Source organism: Eucyclogobius newberryi, unplaced genomic scaffold (genome assembly GCF_026437365.1).
Source record: "Eucyclogobius newberryi isolate DKJ021-1_F unplaced genomic scaffold, fEucNew1.0.hap1 SCAF_7, whole genome shotgun sequence".
Classification (NCBI taxonomy): domain Eukaryota; kingdom Metazoa; phylum Chordata; class Actinopteri; order Gobiiformes; family Gobiidae; genus Eucyclogobius; species Eucyclogobius newberryi.
In genome coordinates this window covers 6,319,784-6,342,223 of record NW_027316389.1, presented here as the reverse complement: position 1 = coordinate 6,342,223, position 22,440 = coordinate 6,319,784, and the positions used below count along the sequence as shown (strand labels likewise).

Genomic DNA, 22,440 nt, shown 5'->3' with positions numbered 1-22,440 from the left:
CTTCTTCTTCTTCTTCTTCTTCTTCTTCTTCTTCTTCTTCTTCTTCTTCTTCTTCCAGATCACTCTTGGAGCTCCACGGTCGCAGCAGGCGTCGCCCTCTCCTGGTTCATTGGCAGAGTGCAGCTGCTTTCACAAGAGTCCTAAAAGACGGAATAAAAATATTTAAAAAAACACTCAAAATGACCTAAAATATTCACTATTCCTGCTCTTTTATGCACAAACTAGATCCCACACAATCGATCACAAGATTATTATAATATTTAAATGTATTAAGGTCAAAAAGTGGTATTGTTTTTTGTTACGACGACACAAAACTCATTTTAGGACATGGGCAATATGTCGCACTTTAGATAACATTGTGAATGATATGCAACATTTGAATATCGAGTCTATAGTCAAATAAAAATGCTACAAAAAGAGTGATTCAAAATAAAAATGAAAAACAAATTCAAATAAAAGGTGATATTTCTGAACTTTTGTGATTCATTTTACACATTTTTCACAATTAAAGCTCAACTGAGGCAGGTTTTAACACAAAACATGCAACATCGTCCAAATATCATCAGTCTGTCGTTATTGTGATTAGGGGTGTGCCAAAATATCGAAATATCAATATATCGTGATACTTAATTTGGTACTACAGTATTGATATCATGGGATGCTGTATCGATACATCACCAGTCATTTTTGGTATAAAGTCCCAAATTATTTCGTGACCGCGCCACAATTTTGTCGCTCGTTTACAGAAAGAAAACTTGACATTTAGAATATTTTGATGATTAAAATTGGTGTATTTCATTTTGAGTTTGCGCAAGTCGTGGTTTAACAAAGAAAAATATTGTCTTGGGTTCTTAAATTCTTTTTTGATATATCGCAGAATATCATGATCAATATATCGATTATGGCGTGTATTGAAAAATCGTGATATTATCGTATCGTGAGCCGTGTATCGTATCGAATCGCGAGGGACCTTGTGATTCCCAGCCCTAATCGTGATACTACAAAACTACTGGGAAAGAGTCCATGACCAGCTACAAAACGCATTATGATTTTAAAATTTTCAAAAACAGATACACGCTTTTAAATCGAGTCGACGCTTGTAGTTCACCCTTTTCAACAAACAAATCTATTCTTTTAGCGTTGAAAATGTTTAGCCCTAACTCCTGTAGAATGTAAAAACAAAAATAAATCAGGCTGAGCAAAATAATATGTCTGTTTGCCATAACCCGACCGACCCGGTATGAAACTAGCCGACTGAAAAAAAATATCAGCATTTTGTTAACGTCAAAATCTTTTGTTTTTCAATTATTTCGATTTGGATCTTTTTTTTTCCCTTCAAAGTAAAAAAAATAAGAATTACCTACCGTCCAACCCACTTGAAAAATGTTGACTCGGGTTACAGCAAACAGACAATTTATTTGGGGTAGCCTCACTTTTATCATAAAGTTTTCCCCCAAAACATCAACACAAGCTGACGGACTCGTTAAAAAAAATCCATAAAATGTACGTATTTAAACACACCTGAGAAGAGTCGCCGGGCATGAACTCATGATACTTCTCTTTGATTCTGGCTCGAAGCGCTTCTTTGTCCGCAGAGCCTCCTAAGGCCTGAAATGATTTAAAACACACACAAAAATTAACAATAGTTGATTATAACATTTAACATGACCTAAGAATGTTTTTTTAAATTTCTTCCTGTCTTTCTTTATCGAAATAAGACTGCGTAATCGCATACTTTATATACATACTATTAATGTGTATTGTACGTGTTGTCCCCCCTGTCTGTAAATACCCCCCCTTTTTTATTATGTTCAGCGTATTTGGGTCACTGAAAAGCGCTATATAAATAAAAGTTATTATTATGATTATAAAAAAACATTTAACCTTGTCATATATTGAAAAAAGAGCGAGGGTTTCTCAGGAGGGTTGTCTTCGGGTTGATGTTTTTTCTCCCCCGAGACAGCAGGGGGCGACGATGGGCACTTCAAACGCCTTGAAAATACATCCTTAAACCATCACGAGGACTTGCAAAGACGTTCGATAATGTAAAGTCAAAATGTTACTGGGTTCTGCTTTAAGATTATTGCTGTAGAGTAGTTTGCCCTTAATATCCCGCAGTATGGTATTAAATTGATTTATCTGGCATGAATTCAACTACAACAAGCTGAACATTCTTAACCTTTACAAAAACAACAGCAACAATGATTTGGAACAAAGGAAGCCATAAATATTTGAAACATTTATTTATCTCTGACCAAAGTTAACCTCTAGACTTAATTATCGCTCATTAGTGACGTCAGTGTAATCCCTCATTCGTCCAGGCGTGTTCCATAGTAGAAAAAGCTTCAGTTGTAGTCATCTGGACTCAGTTAGAAAAAATAGACGTTTCGACTCTCATCCAAGAGTCATTGTCAATAAAAGAATTTAGATTGAGAACTCCGATATTAATACTGTTCTGTGGTAAGACCCGCCCATTGGGCGGAGCCTTCCTGAAGTAGAAAGAGTTGTTTGTTTCAACAGAAACTCCCCCCTTGTATCTACCGAGCCTATTCAGAATCTTAATGGGCTATTAGAATCCTCTTTGTCTTTGTGAGACCCTGGCTCAACCACCCTGAGTACCTGATTAGCATCTAAATGTCCTGGTCCTGGTCCTCTACCTTTCCAGGGGTTCAGTATTCCATTATAGATACCAGGAAGATTGAATCTTAGCCCTCCATTTCTGTTTAAAGAAGATTTAAAGTAAGTGGTGTTCAGACAGATGTCCAACAGTTTGCATATGTGTTCAGGTGTCAGTTTGGTCCTTTCCTGTAGGGTGGTGTCTTCCTGCAGTCTGATCCTCACCACTTACTTTAAATTCCGGGGACAATTTTACAGACAGATTCATGGCTGTGCCATGGGCTCGCCCGTCTCTCCCATAGTGGCCAACCTGTACATGGAGCACTTTGAGAAGAAGGCACTGGCCTCATTCTCAGGCATAGCCCCAAAACTGTGGCTCCGCTATGTCGATGATACTTTTGTAACAATCAAGAAACAAGAGCTGGAAACCTTCTCTGATCACATCAATGCTGTGGACCCACATATCAGGTTTACAAGAGAAGACGCTAAGGAGAATTGCTTGGCCTTTCTTGATTGTTCCACGATCAGAGGAGAGGACGGGAAACTTCAAATAGAAGTATATAGGAAACCTACACACACGGACCAGTATCTGCTCTTTGGTTCCAACCACCCACTACAGCACAAGCTGGGGGTGATCAGAACCTTACAACACAGAGCTCAAGGTGTGCCCACCAGCTCAGAGGGCAAGAAGAAAGAGGAAAAACATGTCCGAAATGCCCTCTCAGCCTGTGGTTACCCCGCTTGGGCTCTCAACAGAGTGAAGAGAACCAAGAAGCAGGACAAAAGGGAAACTGAACAGAGAAGGAAGGGTGTTTCTATCCCTTACGTGTCTGGCCTGTCGGAAAAACTGCAGAGAATTTTTAGACAACACGAAGTCCCTGTTTATTTTAAACCAGGAAACACTTTAAGACAAAAACTGGTTCACCCTAAGGACAAGTTGCAGACTCAAAAACAGAGCAATGTAGTTTATTCGATCCAATGCAGTGAAGAAAGCTGTAAAGAACGGTACATAGTGAGACAAAACAGCCTCTACACAAGAGGCTTTATCAGCACAGAAGAAATACAAGTTCAGGACCTCAGAGTGCCGTGCATCTCCATCTTGAAGCCTCTAATCACTCGTTTGAAGACGGTGAGGTGAAGGTTTTAAGCAGGAGAAAAGATGGTTTGAAAGGGGAGTCAAGGAAGCTATTTTTGTTAAAAAAGAAAGACCTTCTTTAAACAGAAATGGAGGGCTAAGGTTTAATCTTCCTGTTATTTATAATGGAATACTGAACCCCTGGAAAGGTAGAGGACCAGGACCAGGACATTTAGATGCTAATCAGGTACTCAGGGTGGTTGAGCCAGGGTCTCACAAAGACAAAGAGGATTCTAATAGCCCATTACAATTCTGAATAGGCTCGGTAGATACAAGGGGGGAGTTTCTGTTGAAACAAACAACTCTTTCTACTTCAGGAAGGCTCCTCCCAATGGGCGGGTCTTACCACAGAACAGTATTAATATCGGAGTTCTCGATCTAAATTCTTTTATTGACAATGACTCTTGGATGAGAGTCGAAACGTCTATTTTTTCTAACTGAGTCCAGATGACTACAACTGAAGCTTGCTCATTAGTGACGTTGTGGCTTTGCTCAATTAAAAGATGATTAATTGCACAGCCCGGTTCAAAGTTCACCGAAGTGAATTTCTCCTTAATTTTTTGCCATAAAGATTTAGAAAAATGTTAATATAAGAATGTTAAACGGCACAAGGGAGACTAAGCAGCGCTGAGGTACCAGTCCAAAAAACACATGTAAAAGTTTAAATTCTGCTAAATGTTTTATAAAGTTTCACAAACAGACTTTAATTAAAATATGTGCTCATTATTTACTCCTAAGCAAGTTGCGAATCATTTAAAGCAGCATAAAATTCCTGGTGGACACATCCATGGAGAAGTTAAAGTGACGTACGACAGGTTTTTATGACGTTGAAAAATTTAGAAAAATCTGTAGAAAATGACAGGAAGTACATCACACAGGGACACTCGTTCCAGTCAAAGTTTATGCAGAATTTACACAAAAGAAACAACTTTTTGACTTTCTAAACATAAAGTCAACAAAATAAAGTCACTCTCATATATTTTTATTTGGCAAATTAAAAAAAAAATTTGACATTCGATGAGTTTTGCCCCAGTGTTTGCTGGGTAATTTCCTAGTGTGATGTCATCAATTACAAACAGGAAGTGAAGTTATAAACCTCATAAATGTGCTATCCCTTGATAACATTTTTATATTTTTTAGCAAAATTCTAAATATATTTATCGTAGCTGCATTTTAGTTCAACGAGTTGTTCGTCCTGTAGGGGGCGCTTTAAAACCAAACTTCATGGAAATAGAGTTTTTTTAAAAACTTTCTGTTGAACGCTGGAGGCAGCGTAAAAACATCGTCATGGAGACAAGCAGATCCTCCACCCCTTCAAACAAGCCCCTTCACAGACTGTTTTCAAGCTTTTCTGGCCCCACAAAAACACCTGTAATTAAGTAATTTTGTTTATTGAAGTGTACTTTTTGGCAGGGCTTAAATATCAAAATAAAAATGCTTGTAAAATCTGTCATCTCAGTAAAGAATCCTACTCATTTCCAACCTTCAAACACAGAGCGGCCCGCGGTTTACCTGCACGGATAACGCGAGCAGGACGTCCCGACAGTGGACCGGGTCGTCGGGGCCCAGGTCCAGGTCCGGCTCTGAGGGTTTGGGGATCCTCAGAGGCTTCTTCAGCTTGTCACACAAGTCCAGGAGCTGACTGCGGGAGACAAAACCCCGGCACGACAATAAGCATTTACATATGACCGAGATCGTGATACTGCATGTGGCGGCGCAGTAGTAGTAGTAGTAGTAGTAGTAGTAGTAGTAGTAGTAGTAGTGCTGTAGATCTGTAGAGTATCATGTGGGCCCTGCCATTCCCAGAACGACTTTAATACCATATTTTTTGGACTATAAGTCGCACCAGCCAGAAAATGCATAATAGAGAAGATAAAACATATATAAGTTGCACTGGAGTATAAGTCGCATTTTTGGGGGAAATTTATTTGATAAAATCCAAGACCAAGAACAGACATTTCATCTTGTTTAAAATAATAACAGATGAGAGAACATGGTGAATAGGTGTACGTATGCTAACGCTAACACCTTCAGCTACATGACGTATGCTAACGCTAACACCTTCAGCTACATGACGTATGCTAACGCTAACACCTTCAGCTACATGACGTATGCTAACGCTAACACCTTCAGCTACATGAGGCACAGACAGAACTGTGGTAAGTGTCTGGTATGTTAACGTAACATATGAACAGTTATTCAGATAACTATAGCATAAAGAACATGCTAACAAGTTTACCAAAGCATCAGTTTTACCCCAAATCACTAAATCCACTGAATTCTTCTTCCTCTGTGTCACTTCTAAACAACTCCACAAACTCCAGAGGAAGAGGAAGTGCAGATTCTTCTTCTGCGTCGCTTAGACCCTAGAGCGCCCTCTTGTGGTTGCCAGTGTGAAAATAACAAATAATATCACATAAAAGTCAGGTTAGGGTTAGTCTCACCCTGGCCAAAACTATTAAAAAAGTGCGACTTATAGTCTGGAAAATACTGTAAGAGGAAAAATTTACACGTGAAAATAATACTGGTAAATGTAAGAAAACAAGTTCTGAGGTGTAAATAGCCAAAGAGTGTAAATGCCTTGGTCTGACCCTGAGCTGGAACAAAAAACACAAGTAAAAAGGCTCGTCGCAAACGTAGAGAATTCACAAAAAAACTCTAAGATCTCGCTGAACCTTTATCGTCGCACCATCGAAAGTTTAAATTTAGTTGGTGTAAAATATGGCAATATATATAGATACTAATTTCCCTCGTGGATCAGTTGGTCTAGGTCTTAGATAGACAGAGAAACACAGAGTCCGCTCCTCTCACCTGCGCTGGACGTAGAGCGCTGAATCGGGCACAAACTTCTTCCAGGCTTTGAAGAAGGCGCTCACATTCAACGGGCTCAGCGGGTCACAGCTCATCCCGGCGAAGGCGTTCAGCATGTCCACGAGGAGGACGAGCAGCATCAGCAGCACCACGTAGCTGCTCAGGCACAGGAAGGACAGGATGAAGGCCACGCCCAGAGTCGGGTTCCCGCACGGGTCCTGGGTTCCCATCAGGTCGCAGTCCGGCGGCGTGCGGAGACTCGGGAGGAGGAGCGCGTCCCAGCCGGCCCACGTCACCGCCATCGACATGCTGGCCAGGCCGCCCCAGAACGTCTCGAAGTTGAACACGTCCGAGACATTGGCGAGCTTCCGGAGGTGGGCGAAGTGGAAGGTGCCAAAGCTCGCGTAGGCGGACGCCAGGACGAAGAGGAGCAGGCCCAGGTTGCGGAGCGCCAGCAGAGACCTGGCCCAGGCAGAGGCGAGAAGGCGGAGCCTCAGCGCGCCAGGGAGACGGTGGACGATACGAGTGATGCGGCCCAAACGCAGCAGGTGGAAGTAGTGAAGGGAGAGGAAGTACCATTGAATGACGTCGGACAGAATCAAACCTGAGAGAAGAGGGTGAGACGGCGATGAAGGTTATGTCCTGGTTCAGCACTCATCTGGATCTACTTTAGCACCGTTATGTCCTGGTTCAGCACTCATCTGGATCTACTTTAGCACCGTTATGTCCTGGTTCAGCACTCATCTGGATCTACTTTAGCACCGTTATGTCCTGGTTCAGCACTCATCTGGATCTACTTTAGCACCGTTATGTCCTGGTTCAGCACTCATCTGGATCTACTTTAGCACCGTTATGTCCTGGTTCAGCACTCATCTGGATCTACTTTAGCACCGTTATGTCCTGGTTCAGCACTCATCTGGATCTACTTTAGCACCGTTATGTCCTGGTTCAGCACTCATCTGGATCTACTTTAGCACCGTTATGTCCTGGTTCAGCACTCATCTGGATCTACTTTAGCACCGTTATGTCCTGGTTCAGCACTCATCTGGATCTACTTTAGCACCGTTATGTCCTGGTTCAGCACTCATCTGGTTCTACTTTAGCACCGTTATGTCCTGGTTCAGCACTCATCTGGTTCTACTTTAGCACCGTTATGTCCTGGTTCAGCACTCATCTGGATCTACTTTAGCACCGTTATGTCCTGGTTCAGCACTCATCTGGATCTACTTTAGCACCGTTATGTCCTGGTTCAGCACTCATCTGGTTCTACTTTAGCACCGTTATGTCCTGGTTCAGCACTCATCTGGATCTACTTTAGCACCGTTATGTCCTGGTTCAGCACTCATCTGGATCTACTTTAGCACCGTTATGTCCTGGTTCAGCACTCATCTGGATCTACTTTAGCACCGTTATGTCCTGGTTCAGCACTCATCTGGATCTACTTTAGCACCGTTATGTCCTGGTTCAGCACTCATCTGGATCTACTTTAGCACCGTTATGTCCTGGTTCAGCACTCATCTGGATCTACTTTAGCACCGTTATGTCCTGGTTCAGCACTCATCTGGATCTACTTTAGCACCGTTATGTCCTGGTTCAGCACTCATCTGGATCTACATTAGCACCGTTATGTCCTGGTTCAGCACTCATCTGGATCTACTTTAGCACCGTTATGTCCTGGTTCAGCACTCATCTGGATCTACTTTAGCACCGTTATGTCCTGGTTCAGCACTCATCTGGATCTACTTTAGCACCGTTATGTCCTGGTTCAGCACTCATCTGGTTCTACTTTAGCACCGTTATGTCCTGGTTCAGCACTCATCTGGATCTACTTTAGCACCGTTATGTCCTGGTTCAGCACTCATCTGGATCTACTTTAGCACCGTTATGTCCTGGTTCAGCACTCATCTGGATCTACTTTAGCACCGTTATGTCCTGGTTCAGCACTCATCTGGATCTACTTTAGCACCGTTATGTCCTGGTTCAGCACTCATATGGTTCTACTTTAGCACCGTTATGTCCTGGTTCAGCACTCATCTGGATCTACTTTAGCACCGTTATGTCCTGGTTCAGCACTCATATGGTTCTACTTTAGCACCGTTATGTCCTGGTTCAGCACTCATCTGGATCTACTTTAGCACCGTTATGTCCTGGTTCAGCACTCATCTGGATCTACTTTAGCACCGTTATGTCCTGGTTCAGCACTCATCTGGATCTACTTTAGCACCGTTATGTCCTGGTTCAGCACTCATCTGGATCTACTTTAGCACCGTTATGTCCTGGTTCAGCACTCATCTGGATCTACTTTAGCACCGTTATGTCCTGGTTCAGCACTCATCTGGATCTACTTTAGCACCGTTATGTCCTGGTTCAGCACTCATCTGGATCTACTTTAGCACCGTTATGTCCTGGTTCAGCACTCATCTGGATCTACTTTAGCACCGTTATGTCCTGGTTCAGCACTCATCTGGATCTACTTTAGCACCGTTATGTCCTGGTTCAGCACTCATCCGGATCTACTTTAGCACCGTTATGTCCTGGTTCAGCACTCATCCGGATCTACTTTAGCACCGTTATGTCCTGGTTCAGCACTCATCCGGTTCTACTTTAGCACCGTTATGTCCTGGTTCAGCACTCATCTGGTTCTACTTTAGCACCGTTATGTCCTGGTTCAGCACTCATCCGGATCTACTTTAGCACCGTTATGTCCTGGTTCAGCACTCATCCGGATCTACTTTAGCACCGTTATGTCCTGGTTCAGCACTCATATGGTTCTACTTTAGCACCGTTATGTCCTGGTTCAGCACTCATCCGGATCTACTTTAGCACCGTTATGTCCTGGTTCAGCACTCATCCGGTTCTACTTTAGCACCGTTATGTCCTGGTTCAGCACTCATCTGGTTCTACTTTAGCACCGTTATGTCCTGGTTCAGCACTCATCTGGATCTACTTTAGCACCGTTATGTCCTGGTTCAGCACTCATCTGGATCTACTTTAGCACCGTTATGTCCTGGTTCAGCACTCATCTGGATCTACTTTAGCACCGTTATGTCCTGGTTCAGCACTCATCTGGATCTACTTTAGCACCGTTATGTCCTGGTTCAGCACTCATCTGGATCTACTTTAGCACCGTTATGTCCTGGTTCAGCACTCATCTGGATCTACTTTAGCACCGTTATGTCCTGGTTCAGCACTCATCTGGATCTACTTTAGCACCGTTATGTCCTGGTTCAGCACTCATCTGGTTCTACTTTAGCACCGTTATGTCCTGGTTCAGCACTCATCTGGTTCTACTTTAGCACCGTTATGTCCTGGTTCAGCACTCATCTGGTTCTACTTCTGGTGGTGCTCACAAGGTCCAAAATGTTATTAAGTGATAAAAACTACTGCCGTCACTGATGGCAAGTACATTATTAATTATTAATCAATTATTATTATTTTTTTAAATTATTATTATTTGTTTTCAAATACAACAGATATTCTGAAAATCTGAATAACTGACAGATAGTAGAAAAAGCTTCAGTTGTAGTCATCTGGACTCAGTTTGAAAAAATAGACGTTTCGACTCTCATCCAAGAGTCATTGTCAATAAAAGAATTTAGATCGAGAACTCCGATATTAATACTGTTCTGTGGTAAGACCCGCCCATTGGGTGGAGCCTTCCTGAAGTAGAAAGAGTTGTTTGTTTCAACAGAAACTCCCCCCTTGTATCTACCGAGCCTATTCAGAATTGTAATGGGCTATTAGAATCCTCTTTGTCTTTGTGAGACCCTGGCTCAACCACCCTGAGTACCTGATTAGCATTTAAATGTCCTGGTCCTGGTCCTCTACCTTTCCAGGGGTTCAGTAACCCATTATAAATAACAGGAAGATTAAACCTTCGCCCTCCATTTCTGTTTAAAGAAGGTCTTTCTTTTTTAACAAAAATAGCTTCCTTGACTCCCCTTTCAAACCATCTTTTCTCCTGCTTAAAACCTTCACCTCACCGTCTTCAAACGAGTGATTAGAGGCTTCAAGATGGAGATGCACTGCACTCTGAGGTCCTGAACTAGTATTTCTTCTGTGCTGATAAAGCCTCTTGTGTAGAGGCTGTTTCGTCTCACCTATGTAACGTTCTTTACAGCTTTATTCACTGCATTGGATCGAATAAACTACATTGCTCTGTTTTTGAGTCGGCAACTTGTCCTTAGGGTGAACCAGTTTTTGTCTTAAAGTGTTTCCTGGTTTAAAATAAACAGGGACTTCGTGTTGTCTAAAAATTCTCTGCAGTTTTTCCGACAGGCCAGACACATAAGGGATAGAAACACCCTTCCTTCTCTGTTCAGTTTCCCTTTTGTCCTGCTTCTTGGTTCTCTTCACTCTGTTGAGGGCCCAAGCGGGGTAACCACAGGCTGAGAGGGCATTTCAGACATGTTTTTCCTCTTTCTTCTTGCCCTCTGAGCTGGTGGGCACACCTTGAGCTCTGTGTTGTAAGGTTCTGATCACACCCAGCTTGTGCTGTAGTGGGTGGTGGGTGGCTACACAAGAGGCTTTATCAGCACAGAAGAAATACAAGTTCAGGACCTCAGAGTGCCGTGCATCTCCATCTTGAAGCCTCTAATCACTCGTTTGAAGACGGTGAGGTGAAGGTTTTAAGCAGGAGAAAAGATGGTTTGAAAGAGGAGTCAAGGAAGCTATTTTTGTTAAAAAAGAAAGACCTTCTTTAAACAGAAATGGAGGGCTAAGGTTTAATCTTCCTGGTATCTATAATGGAATACTGAACCCCTGGAAAGGTAGAGGACCAGGACCAGGGCATTTAGATGATAATCAGGTACTCAGGGTGGTTGAGCCAGGGTCTCACAAAGACAAAGAGGATTCTAATAGCCCATTAAAATTCTGAATAGGCTCGGTAGATACAAGGGGGGAGTTTCTGTTGAAACAAACAACTCTTTCTACTTCAGGAAGGCTCCTCCCAATGGGCGGGTCTTACCACAGAACAGTATTAATATCGGAGTTCTCGATCTAAATTCTTTTATTGACAATGACCCTTGGATGAGAGTCGAAACGTCTATTTTTTCAAACTGAGTCCAGATGACTACAACTGAAGCTTTTTCTACTATGGAACACGCCTGGACGAATGAGGGATTACACCGACATAACTGACAGATGTCACTATGTGTTTTGGATGATCAGATTTATCTTGTGTACAGTAAATAAACATTGAAAATCTGATCTAACTATTGTATTTATTTTTTTCAGATTTTTTTTATTTATTTATACAAAATAGTAAATTATTTTCATTGTATATTGAGATTTTTTTGATAAAATATAATAAAAGTTGAAATACGGTGACTGAAGGCTTCAAGAATTAATATTTATGACATATTATAGAGGAAATGGCTTGTTCTTTTTTGATGATAATAGATAGTATTTGACTATTTATTTAAAGTCTGTCAAAATAACAATTAAATGTATGATAATTTTTTATAGTTGACTTGTGGACTGATACAAACCCAGGGCCCACTCTACACCGTCAGTGGACCAAGCAGCTGTTTTGGGCCCCAACGCCACTAGAGGGGGCCAGAGCACCTACAATGTTATTAGAAATGATGGAAAACGTTGCATTGCGCAGTAACCAGCTGGAAAACATTACAATTCATCAAAAAGAGGACAACATTTGTGGGGGAAGGGCGTCTAACGCCTCTGTCCAATGAACATCCAGAACACTGTCCGTGTAATACAAACACAGTGGATGGGATGCAGCTGGTGCCAGGAGTAAAGGGCCCCAAGGCAAAGGCACAACATGTGATTAATAACCCTGATAACATGAACTACAAAAATGTAACTCAAACTCAAATGAATCCTTTGACTAAATCTAGACTTGAATTGCATTTTATTCCAATTAAAAAAGTACATTTTGTCTCTATATTTTTGTTTAACTTTACTTTTAATATTGCACCAAATTGCGCTTTAATGAGGTTATAACAATAGGTTATGGTACACTTTATTGGCCCCCCCTCTGCATTTGACCCATCCTTCAATGTACCCCAGTGCTAGCCACTTTGCCACAACCCCATCTGTTGGCACGTAAATATGAAACCTAAGTTCAAGGGGCCGTATTTGATTCAGATGTGCTGTAAATTTGGCTATTCGGATGAAAATGAGACTTCTGTGCGCTGTCTGTATCTGATTACGGAGCCTCTTTTATCCTCCGCGAAGCAGGAAGTGCGCTGTCGGCACGCTAGGTTGTTGTTAGCTTTACCGGGACGGCCTCTGAAAGTTTCGAAAAGTGCAAATAAACACTTGATGTCCATGAATAACTCGTTTTTAGGGTAAAAAAACGAGGTAGGGCGCATTTAAACGGATCACATCGAAACCTTAAACACGCGCCACTCACCGAGCACAGACAGGACGACCACCACGAAGTCGATGACGTTGAGGCCGTCGCTGAAGTAGCTCAGTCTGAAGGCGCAGATCTTGAGGACGGCTTCGGCGGCGAAGAGGAGGCCGAGGGCGAAGGAGAGCCAGAATAGGACGTTCTCGTGCTCCTCCGTCATGTCGTACCTCTCCGTCATCATCAGCACGACGCCGGCGAAGATCACGCCCTGCATCGCCCACTCGAAAGCCTCCCGGGACACGAGGTCGTAGAGGCGTGCTCGCAGTCGGCCCTGCGGTGGAAACACAGGACGCACGGTCAAGGACGAACTCGCGCTCGAGAGTAAATAAAATTACGTAATATTCAGCGTCCCATTTACCATATTTTTTTCATAGTTTGGCCAGGGTGCGACTTATACTCCGGAGCGACTTATATGTGATATTATTAACACATTATTATATAATTTTGTTTGTTATTTTCAAACTGGCAACCGCATTTCACGACCACAAGAGGGCGCTCTAGGCTCTAAGCGACGCAGAAGAAGAATCTGCACTTCCTCTGGAGTTGTAGAAGTGACACAGAGGTAGAGATACATTCCCCTCCGCAGTCACACTCCACAGTTTGACCCCGCACATACTTTATCACTCTTACGTCAACCACTACTTTTGTACTTGTACTTGATAAAAAGTATTTTTGAACGAGAACTCACCTCAGGACGCGGACAAGGGGCCAACGGTCTTTTGGAGCCAAACCTGATACAGTTGAAATCCTCCTGCTGCTTCTCCGTCAAAAACAAGTGCGATCCTCCAACGTATAGAAACAATCCAAAAAACAACCCTAATCATGAATTAACTGACCAATTTTTTTTTTTGTGCAGTCACAATAAGGTACAAAATGAATAATACATTGTGAAAGGAAATACAGTATCAATCTAATGTTTGTCCTGGTTTATGTTTTGCTCGTTAAATTGTCAAATACTAGGTTAATTGTCAAATACTAGGTTAATTATAACCTATAAGTCACGTGACGCATGAAAAGATAAACACACATTCTTTTCCAAGCGCCACTGTTTCTGAGATAACGTCACTCCTTCCAAATATTATGGCTAAGCATGGAGGAGCTAAACAGCTGATTGTGCACGTGGGTGCAGTGGACATGCGGCGGGAACAGACTGAAGTTTTGAAAAAAGACTTCTTGAAGTTATTCGACGTGCTTGATAAAATGGAAATCAAAACTTTCATAAGTGGACCTCTTCCAAACATCGACAGGAGGATAAACAAGTTTAGCCGGCTTCTTCAGCTGAACACATGGCTGTCCAAAGAGTGTCCCCCGAGAGGACTACACTATATTGAGAACTTCTATCTATTCTGGAAACGAGAGGACCTGTTTAAGAGAAATGGCCCCCACCTATGCAGAGGTGGAGTGAGGGTGCTGACAGAGAACCTGCTCCACGCTCTGAGGCATTGGACTGGGCCTGGACAGGGTCCTGAGCAGATAGTTAGAGAAGAGAGGAATGAGAGAAGAATTCCTGCTCCATCAGCCAAAGACCGAGCCAATGTTTCAACATCAAAAGCACCACAACCTCAGCCTCCACCAAAGGATTCATCAGCAGCTGCTCCACCACCACCAGCAAAGGATTCAGCTCCAGCTGCTCCACATTCACCTCCACCGCCTCCAGCAAAGGAACAATCTTCAAAGGCCTTGGACCCATCTGTGACAAGCCCAACAACATCCCTGTCATCGCCCCTGCCTTCACACCAGCCCTGGGTTCCCCCTGCAACATCTACTCCCACTAAAGATTCATCATTCTCCTTCTCATCTCCACTCTCACCCATGGGCCTTCCCAGCCATTTTGAAAGTCTGATCAAATCAGGCATTAAGATGGCTCCACTCACGCCCAATATAGCAAGGGCTATGCCGACTACACCAACAAAAGCCCCACCACCCATCCCCCCTCGCCTCTCACCTGGTCCCAAACTCTCCTTGGCTACAAAAGCCCCACCACCCATCCAACCTCGCCTTTTACCTGGTATCTCCCATAGCTAGGATGCACTGGGTCTCAGCGTTGCCGGGACTTATTGTCACATTAAAAATCAAACCAACCCGGGGCCCTATGTAAAAAGAGCCCCCCCTAGTGCTATTTCTGTAGTCACATCATCACACAGATGGAAAAACAAAATGCGAGTCAGGCCCAATCTGAGAAATGTGATTCATATTCCCTGTGAAAAGATAAAGCCCAGTCTCACTGAAACTAGTCTGAAACTTGCTGTGCTAAATGTCAGATCCTTATGTAACAAATCTCTCTTAATTAATAATTTTATTTCTTCTTATAATCTTGATTTTATGTTTTTAACTGAAACATGGCTTGACAAAAACACAGGAAATGTAGTTCTGATAGAATCTGCTCCACCCAACTTTAAGTTTGAATCTGAAACACGAGAAAACAAAAAAGGGGGTGGAGTCTGTGCTGTCTTTAGAGATGAAATAATTACCCGCAGGTTGTCTTTTGGGGTGTTTTCATCATTTGAGTATGTATCCTTTAAAATGGAGCTAAAACGGTCTCCATCCATTCTCTTCATTGTTTTATACAAGCCTCCCCAGCACTGCCAAAGTTTTATTGATGATTTTACTGAGATGCTTTCAGTCATATGCACAGACTTTGATGGTTTGGTCATTACAGGTGATTTCAACGTGCATGTTGATAATATTTGTGACAGAAACGCTAAAGAGCTTGATGCTGTCCTTGAAACCTTCAGTCTTACTCAGCATGTGAGAGGCCCCACCCACAGCAAAGGACACACTCTAGATCTCATAATTACAAAGGGGGTAAATATTTCAAATATTAATGTGATCGATGTTGCTCTGTCTGATCATTTCTGTGTCTTCTTTGACCTGTCTGTTTCTCCCCAACCTCCGGTTGGTCCTGCAGTTGTTCAGAGGAGACACATAAGTGATGGCACAGGTGCACTGTTTATGGAAATGATAAACTTTGAAAATGTCTCATGTTCTAATGTAAATGATTTGTTGAACTCTGTTACATCTAGTGTTTTGAATGTTCTGGACACCATCGCCCCTATAAAGGCTAAAATGGTTAAAAATAAGCAGAAGGCGCCGTGGAGAAATGATGATTCGGTCAGGGCACAGAAAAGGGAGTGCCGCAGGGCCGAACGGAAATGGCGCAAGTCAAAGCTCCAGGTTCAAAAAGAGATTTACAAAGAAAAGCTGAACATGTACAACCTAATCTTATGTAGAACTAGGGAAAGATATTTTTCTGAAATAATTGGAAGCTGCAGTAACAACTCGCGTGTCCTGTTTGCCACAGTAAACAGATTAACAAACCCTCCAGCTCAGCTGCCGTTAGAACTCATTTCCACATCCAAGTGTAATGAGTTTGCATTATTCTTTAATGACAAAGTTCAGGGCATTAAAAATGCTATAAATCCCACAATGCAAATAATTACCCTAAAACCACCAAGACACTTAGAGCTAACTCACTTTGCACCAGTAACTGACAAAACTGTCCATGAGATCATCACCAGTCTGAGTTCATCTACATGCTGCCTTGATGTGTTACCCACCAGATTTCTAAAGTCTGTGCTGAACAGTTTGTTAGCACCATTCACTCACATAATTAACATGTCGCTTCAATCTGGAACATTCCCAATGTCTTTGAAAACTGCGGTCATAAAGCCTCTCCTAAAGAAGAGCAGTCTTGATGCCGCAGTACTGAGTCATTACCGGCCCATCTCTAATCTGCCATTTTTGGGCAAAGTCCTTGAAAAGGTTGTTTACCAACAGCTCACAGATTTCCTCTTAATAAACAACTCATTTGATGTTTTTCAGTCAGGTTTTAGACCTCATCACAGCACTGAGACTGCTCTTGTCAAGGTGACAAATGACATCCGCCTGAACACTGACACGGGCAAAGCCTCAGTCTTAATTCTGTTAGATCTGAGTGCTGCTTTTGACACTGTCGATCATGGGATCCTCTTACAGAGACTAGAGGACTGGGTGGGCATCACTGGCACTGCCCTAAACTGGTTAAGGTCCTATCTGGAAGACAGGAAGTACTTTGTTGAAATTGGTAGCTGTGTCTCAGACCACATGACCCTGACCTGTGGAGTGCCCCAAGGGTCAGTCCTGGGTCCCCTTCTGTTCAACCTCTACATGCTGCCGTTGGGTCAGTTGATACGCAGTGAAAATGTGTCCTATCACAATTATGCAGACGACACTCAGATCTATCGGCAGGTGACTATGGACCAGTAGATTCACTCTGTCACTGCATCCAACAGATCAGTTTGTGGATGCAAAACAACTTTCTCCAGCTGAACTCAGACAAGACTGAAATAATCGTTTTTGGCCCACAGAAACAAAGAGAAAGTGTTAGCGGTCACCTCCAGAGTCTCGCTCTAAAACCTACAAACCAAATTAGAAATCTGGGGGTAATAATGGACTCAGACTTGAACTTTAATAGCCACGTCAAATCAATAACATCAGCAGCTTTTTACCATCTAAAAAACATTGCCAAAATCAAAAATATAGTGTCAAAACCAGATTTAGAGAGACTTATCCATGCGTTTGTCTCCAGTAGATTAGACTACTGTAACGGCCTGCTCACTGGCCTCTCCAAACGAGTTGTAAAACAGCTGCAGTACATCCAGAACGCTGCTGCTCGGGTCCTGACTAGAACCAGGAAGTATGATCACATTAGTCCTGTTCTCAGGTCTCTGCACTGGCTCCTGTGGCTCAGAGAATAGACTTTAAAGCAGCTCTGCTTGTGTACAAGTCTCTCCATGGCCTAGCACCAAAGTACATCTTGGATATGTTAGTGCCATATGAACCATCTCGGACTCTGAGGACCTCAGGGACCGGCCTCTTGCTGGTGCCCAGAGTCAGGACAAAACATGGGGAATCTGCGTTTCAGTTTTATGCAGCTAAAATCTGGAACAGTCTTCCTGAAGATGTGAGACAGACTTCTACTCTGACAATGTTCAAATCTAAGCTAAAAACAGTTTTGTTTAGCTGCGCATATGACTGAAAGGATTTTTTCTTTGCACTCCTCTCTTTTGTTTGTGATTTTATTAGTTTAGAAAATCAGTTGGATTGATAATTTTTAATTTAGTTAATTTTATTGTATTTCTGTTTCTGTAATTTCTTTGTGATTTGAATGCATTTTTCCTGCTGTGAAGCACTTTGAATTGCCTTGTGTATGAAATGTGCTCTACAAATAAACTTGCCTTGCCTTGCCTTGCCTAATTACAGATTACAAAGTAGGATAATAGTCAGAGTTTATGTATTGGGTGGAATGGAGTTGAAATCCCAATTTAATGTACTATTACTGTCATAATCATGTGCAATACTGTCATAATCATGTGCAATACTGTTATAATCATGTGTAATACTGTCATAATCATGTGCAATACTGTCATAATCTTGTGCAATACTGTCATATGCATGTGGAATAATGTCATATTCATGTGCAATATTGTCATATTCATGTGCAGTATTGTCATTCATATGCAATACTGTCATAATAATGTGCAATACTGTCATAATCATGTGCTATACTGTAATATCCATGTGCAATACTGTCATAATCATGTGCAATACTGTCATAATCATGTGCTATACTGTAATGTCCATGTGCAATACTGTCATATTAATGTGCAATACTGTCATAACCATGTGCAATACTGTCATAACCATGTGCAATCCTATCATATTCATGTGCAATACTCTTATAATCATGTGTAATACTCTGACATATTTTCAATTATCCTGGTGCAAGCTGTAAATAGGAGTGTTATTATTATTTTTATTAAGAGTATAAGAGGTTTTTTAAATAAGTCTTAGTTAGTAGTCTCAGTTTTAAATAATCTGTTTTTTTTTTAACCATATTTTCCGCACTATAAGTCGCACTTTTTTTAAATAGTTTTGGCCGGGGTGCAACTTCAGGGTTCAGATTAAGGATTTTCACTTGTATAGCGGTGCTGCTAAACAACGTCCATTTTTTAAAATTTCTATAGCAATTTGATAAGCTGCATTGCAAAACACGAAAGTGACTAACAATCTAACTAACAATATTTTCCATTGATGTAACAAGAATATTTATTTCAAATGTATTTGCAAACATTCTATTTAAAAAAAAAACTCCAAACATGAACTTTTAAACACTTTTTAAACATTTTTTTTTTAAACACAGAAAACTTGCAAATAAAATTAGTTGTTGAACAAATTAATTAACACCAAGTTAGATTAATTTATTTACAACTTTCTTCCATATCATCATCAATCAGATGACAATTTGCAGGAGTCTCTTTACATATTGTCTTTACACTGACAAAAAATATGTATTAAGCTTCTGATGGAAAAACAAAGGTCGCTGTGGCGTCCATCATGGTGTATTTATTGTGTTATTCAAATTGTACAGCTCTATTTGACGTTCCATTCCAGCTATAAAATGTTTCCATTTTTCGTTTTGCTATTTGATGACGGCCCCTAAGCACTCGTCTTGGATCCGGCTGCACATTCGGATCAGTGTAATTCGTTGCGCCCAAAATACGCATCTGATTTTTCTGATTCATCTGCCACCGCAGGGAACAATATCTCTCCATGCGATCTAATCTTGTCTAAAACCGTCTAATTCTTGAAACTGTTAGTTTTGCCATCTACTAACATTTTATATAATGCCTGTCATTCTTGTATTAAGATGGAAATGAAAGATGAAAAGCGTGTAATGTGTTGTGAGTGATACTTATCTTGCGTGTCTGGGAGCTGTATGAGTCCAGCAGCACTTTGAGGATGTGGATGCAGCAGAAGAAACAGCCAAACAGGAAGAAGTTGACGAAGAATAAGTAAAAAGTGACATTGTTTTCAAACATGGGCTGATCCTCGACCTGCAATACAGAAAATCCCCATTGAGACCCGGTTTAGTTCAGGTTTGGTTCTAGTTTAGACATGGTTTGGTCCTCGTTTGGGACTGGTTCAGTTCTAGATTTGTTCTGGTTTAATCTTAGATTAGTCCTGGTTTAATCCTAGTTTAATCCTGGTTTAGTCCTGGTTTAGTCCCAGTTTACTTCTGGTTTAGTCCTGGTTCAGTCCTGGTTTAGTCCTGGTTTAATCCTGGTTTAATCCTGGTTTAGTCTTAGTTTAGTCCTGGTTTAATCCTAGTTTAATCCTGGTTTAGTCTCGGTTTAGTCCTGGTTCAGTCCTGGTTTAGTCCTGGTTTAATCCTGGTTTAATCCTGGTTTAGTCTTAGTTTAGTCCTGGTTTAATCCTAGTTTAATCCTGGTTTAGTCTCGGTTTAGTCCTGGTTCAGCCCTAGTCCCAGTTGACTTCTGGTTTAGTCCTAGTTTAATCCTAGTTTAATCCTGGTTTAGTCTCAGGTTTAGTCCTGATTTAGCCCTAGTTTAGTCCCAGTTTACTTCTGGTTTAGTCCTAGATTAATCCTCATTTAGTCCTGGTTTAGTCCCAGTTTAGTCCATTAGTCCAGGTTTGGGCCTTTTTAATCCTGTTTTGTGCCTGGTTTTGTACAGTTCTATCATTCAGTATACTGTCACTAAAAAAAGTAATTTCCATCTTTGGCAGTTTAATTATGTTTTGGGTTCGGTTTGGGCCAAGTTTAGTCCTGGTTTGGTCCTAGTTTAGTTCAAGATTAGTTAGTTATAAATCATTGTGAAAACTAGATAATAAAGCCTGTTTAAAGCAGAAGCTAGTAACATTTTCACCTTATTGAATGGCTTTGTCCCTGTGATGGTTAAATATGTTTTATCAAACTGAGGATAACTCTCCTGAGAAACCCTGGCTCTTTTTTATTCATGACAATGTGAAATGTTTTTTGTTTGTGATCACTTATTACGACAGTATAATTACTATGTACTTTCACAAGAAAGCTGCAGGGGGCGCTCTATTGCTTACGTAAGTGCTTAAAGTATGAATCTATACTACATTTAACAGTTTTGAGACTTTTTTGAGTTTACTCACCATTCTAGAATCTACTACATTATAAAGAGTGTCAATCCAGCCTTTAAACGTGGCCTGAAAAACACACAATTTGAAAACAAAGATCACTAACAACGCAAAAACATGTAACACACAATATTCTACAGAGTTAGACTTAAAGGAGACATATTATGCTTTTGTCTTCTTTACAGTTATAACCTATGACACCGTGGATTATTATTTATATATTGATCCAAACAGAGTTAAACAAATATAAAGCAGTGTTTGTGTTGTTTCTGGCCTTTAAACAGGCTCTTGAATACTTTCCTCATCAGGAGTTAGAACACTACCCACTGGCAGGGGTGAGAATTATAAAGGGGACATAAACAAAAGCTAGCATGCTAATGTCGGATGCACTTGTAATGAACGTGAATGGAGGGCGTGAGTCTGACAGTGCAGAATGTGCCGCTCGTGGCAGAGAGGATGGCACATTTGCTCGCAGGCAGCAGCGACGTGAGCTCAAATCCAGCTCCTGACAATGTGCTGCGATGTCTTTTCCCAGTCTCATCCCCATTTCACACTGCGCTGTCCTACGGGCCAGAAACACAAACGATCTGGGTGCTCTATCTTTGACGGCAAAAACTAGGTGTTTTCTGAGGTTCTGAGGCAGAGGACTTATTAAACAGGATCCATCAAACAGTTGTAAACTAAGCTCAGCACAACTCCAGGTGTGTATTTGATGAAGGGGCAAGGTTAAAAGGTCAGTTTTGCATAATACCGTAATTTCTGGACTATAAGTCGCACCAGCCAAAGAATGCATAATAGAGAAAAAAAAAACATATATAAGTCGCACTGGAGTATGAAATGCGGTTGTAAGTGTGAAAATAACAAATCATATCATATATAACTCGCTCTGGAGTATAAGTCTAAGTATATAAGTCTAAATGTAAGTATAAGTTATCAAAACTACGAAGAAAGGTGCGACTTATAGTCCAGAAAATACGGTATGTCTTTAATCTTCATAAGACCATTTTGATTCAAAATAATAAAGCCTGAAGCGCTTCTGAACTTACCATAGAAAACAGTGTGAGGTGGGCGGCGGGAATGCTGTCGAAGTTGAAGGGCGCGTTCTTCCAGCTGACCTCCGAGGGGCTCGACATCATTAGGGTGAAACATTCGCTCTTGTTTGGCACTACGTCCGGGTGAAAGATCTCGTTGGACGTTTCGTTGATGCAGTAGTAAAAGCTTCCCGCGAATGACTGGATCAACACGATGGCGAAGAAGAGCCAGACCGTGCACGTGACGAAGAGCACGTCCAGGAGCGACGGCAGCATCCTCAGCAGGACGGACACGGACACCTGCAACACGCCGAAGAGTAGCGTTTGAGCGCCGACCGGCCGGCGTTTTAGCACTGTGCAATACTGTCATAATCATGTGCAATACTGTCATAATCATGTGCAATACTGTCATAATCATGTGCAATACTGTCATAATCATGTGCGATACTGTGCAATACATACTCATGTGCAATACTTTCATATTCATGTGCAATACTGTCATACTCATGTGCAATACTTTCATATTC

At 41.6% G+C, this 22,440-nt stretch overlaps 1 protein-coding gene across 1 annotated transcript in view; it reads right to left on the bottom strand.

Moving 5' to 3' along the window:
* Positions 1 to 22,440, bottom strand: part of LOC140349310 (sodium channel protein type 4 subunit alpha B-like) — a 97,556-nt gene that overhangs the window by 1,872 nt on the left and 73,244 nt on the right. Inside the window, exons 19-27 of the mRNA XM_072435594.1 lie at positions 21,929 to 22,213; positions 20,898 to 20,951; positions 19,630 to 19,810; positions 13,629 to 13,751; positions 12,936 to 13,211; positions 6,563 to 7,166; positions 5,264 to 5,393; positions 1,522 to 1,608; positions 64 to 140 (exon numbers count right to left, since the gene is read on the bottom strand). Coding sequence (XP_072291695.1) covers positions 64 to 140; positions 1,522 to 1,608; positions 5,264 to 5,393; positions 6,563 to 7,166; positions 12,936 to 13,211; positions 13,629 to 13,751; positions 19,630 to 19,810; positions 20,898 to 20,951; positions 21,929 to 22,213 — 1,817 coding nt within the window. The remainder of the gene's footprint in view (positions 1 to 63; positions 141 to 1,521; positions 1,609 to 5,263; positions 5,394 to 6,562; positions 7,167 to 12,935; positions 13,212 to 13,628; positions 13,752 to 19,629; positions 19,811 to 20,897; positions 20,952 to 21,928; positions 22,214 to 22,440) is intronic.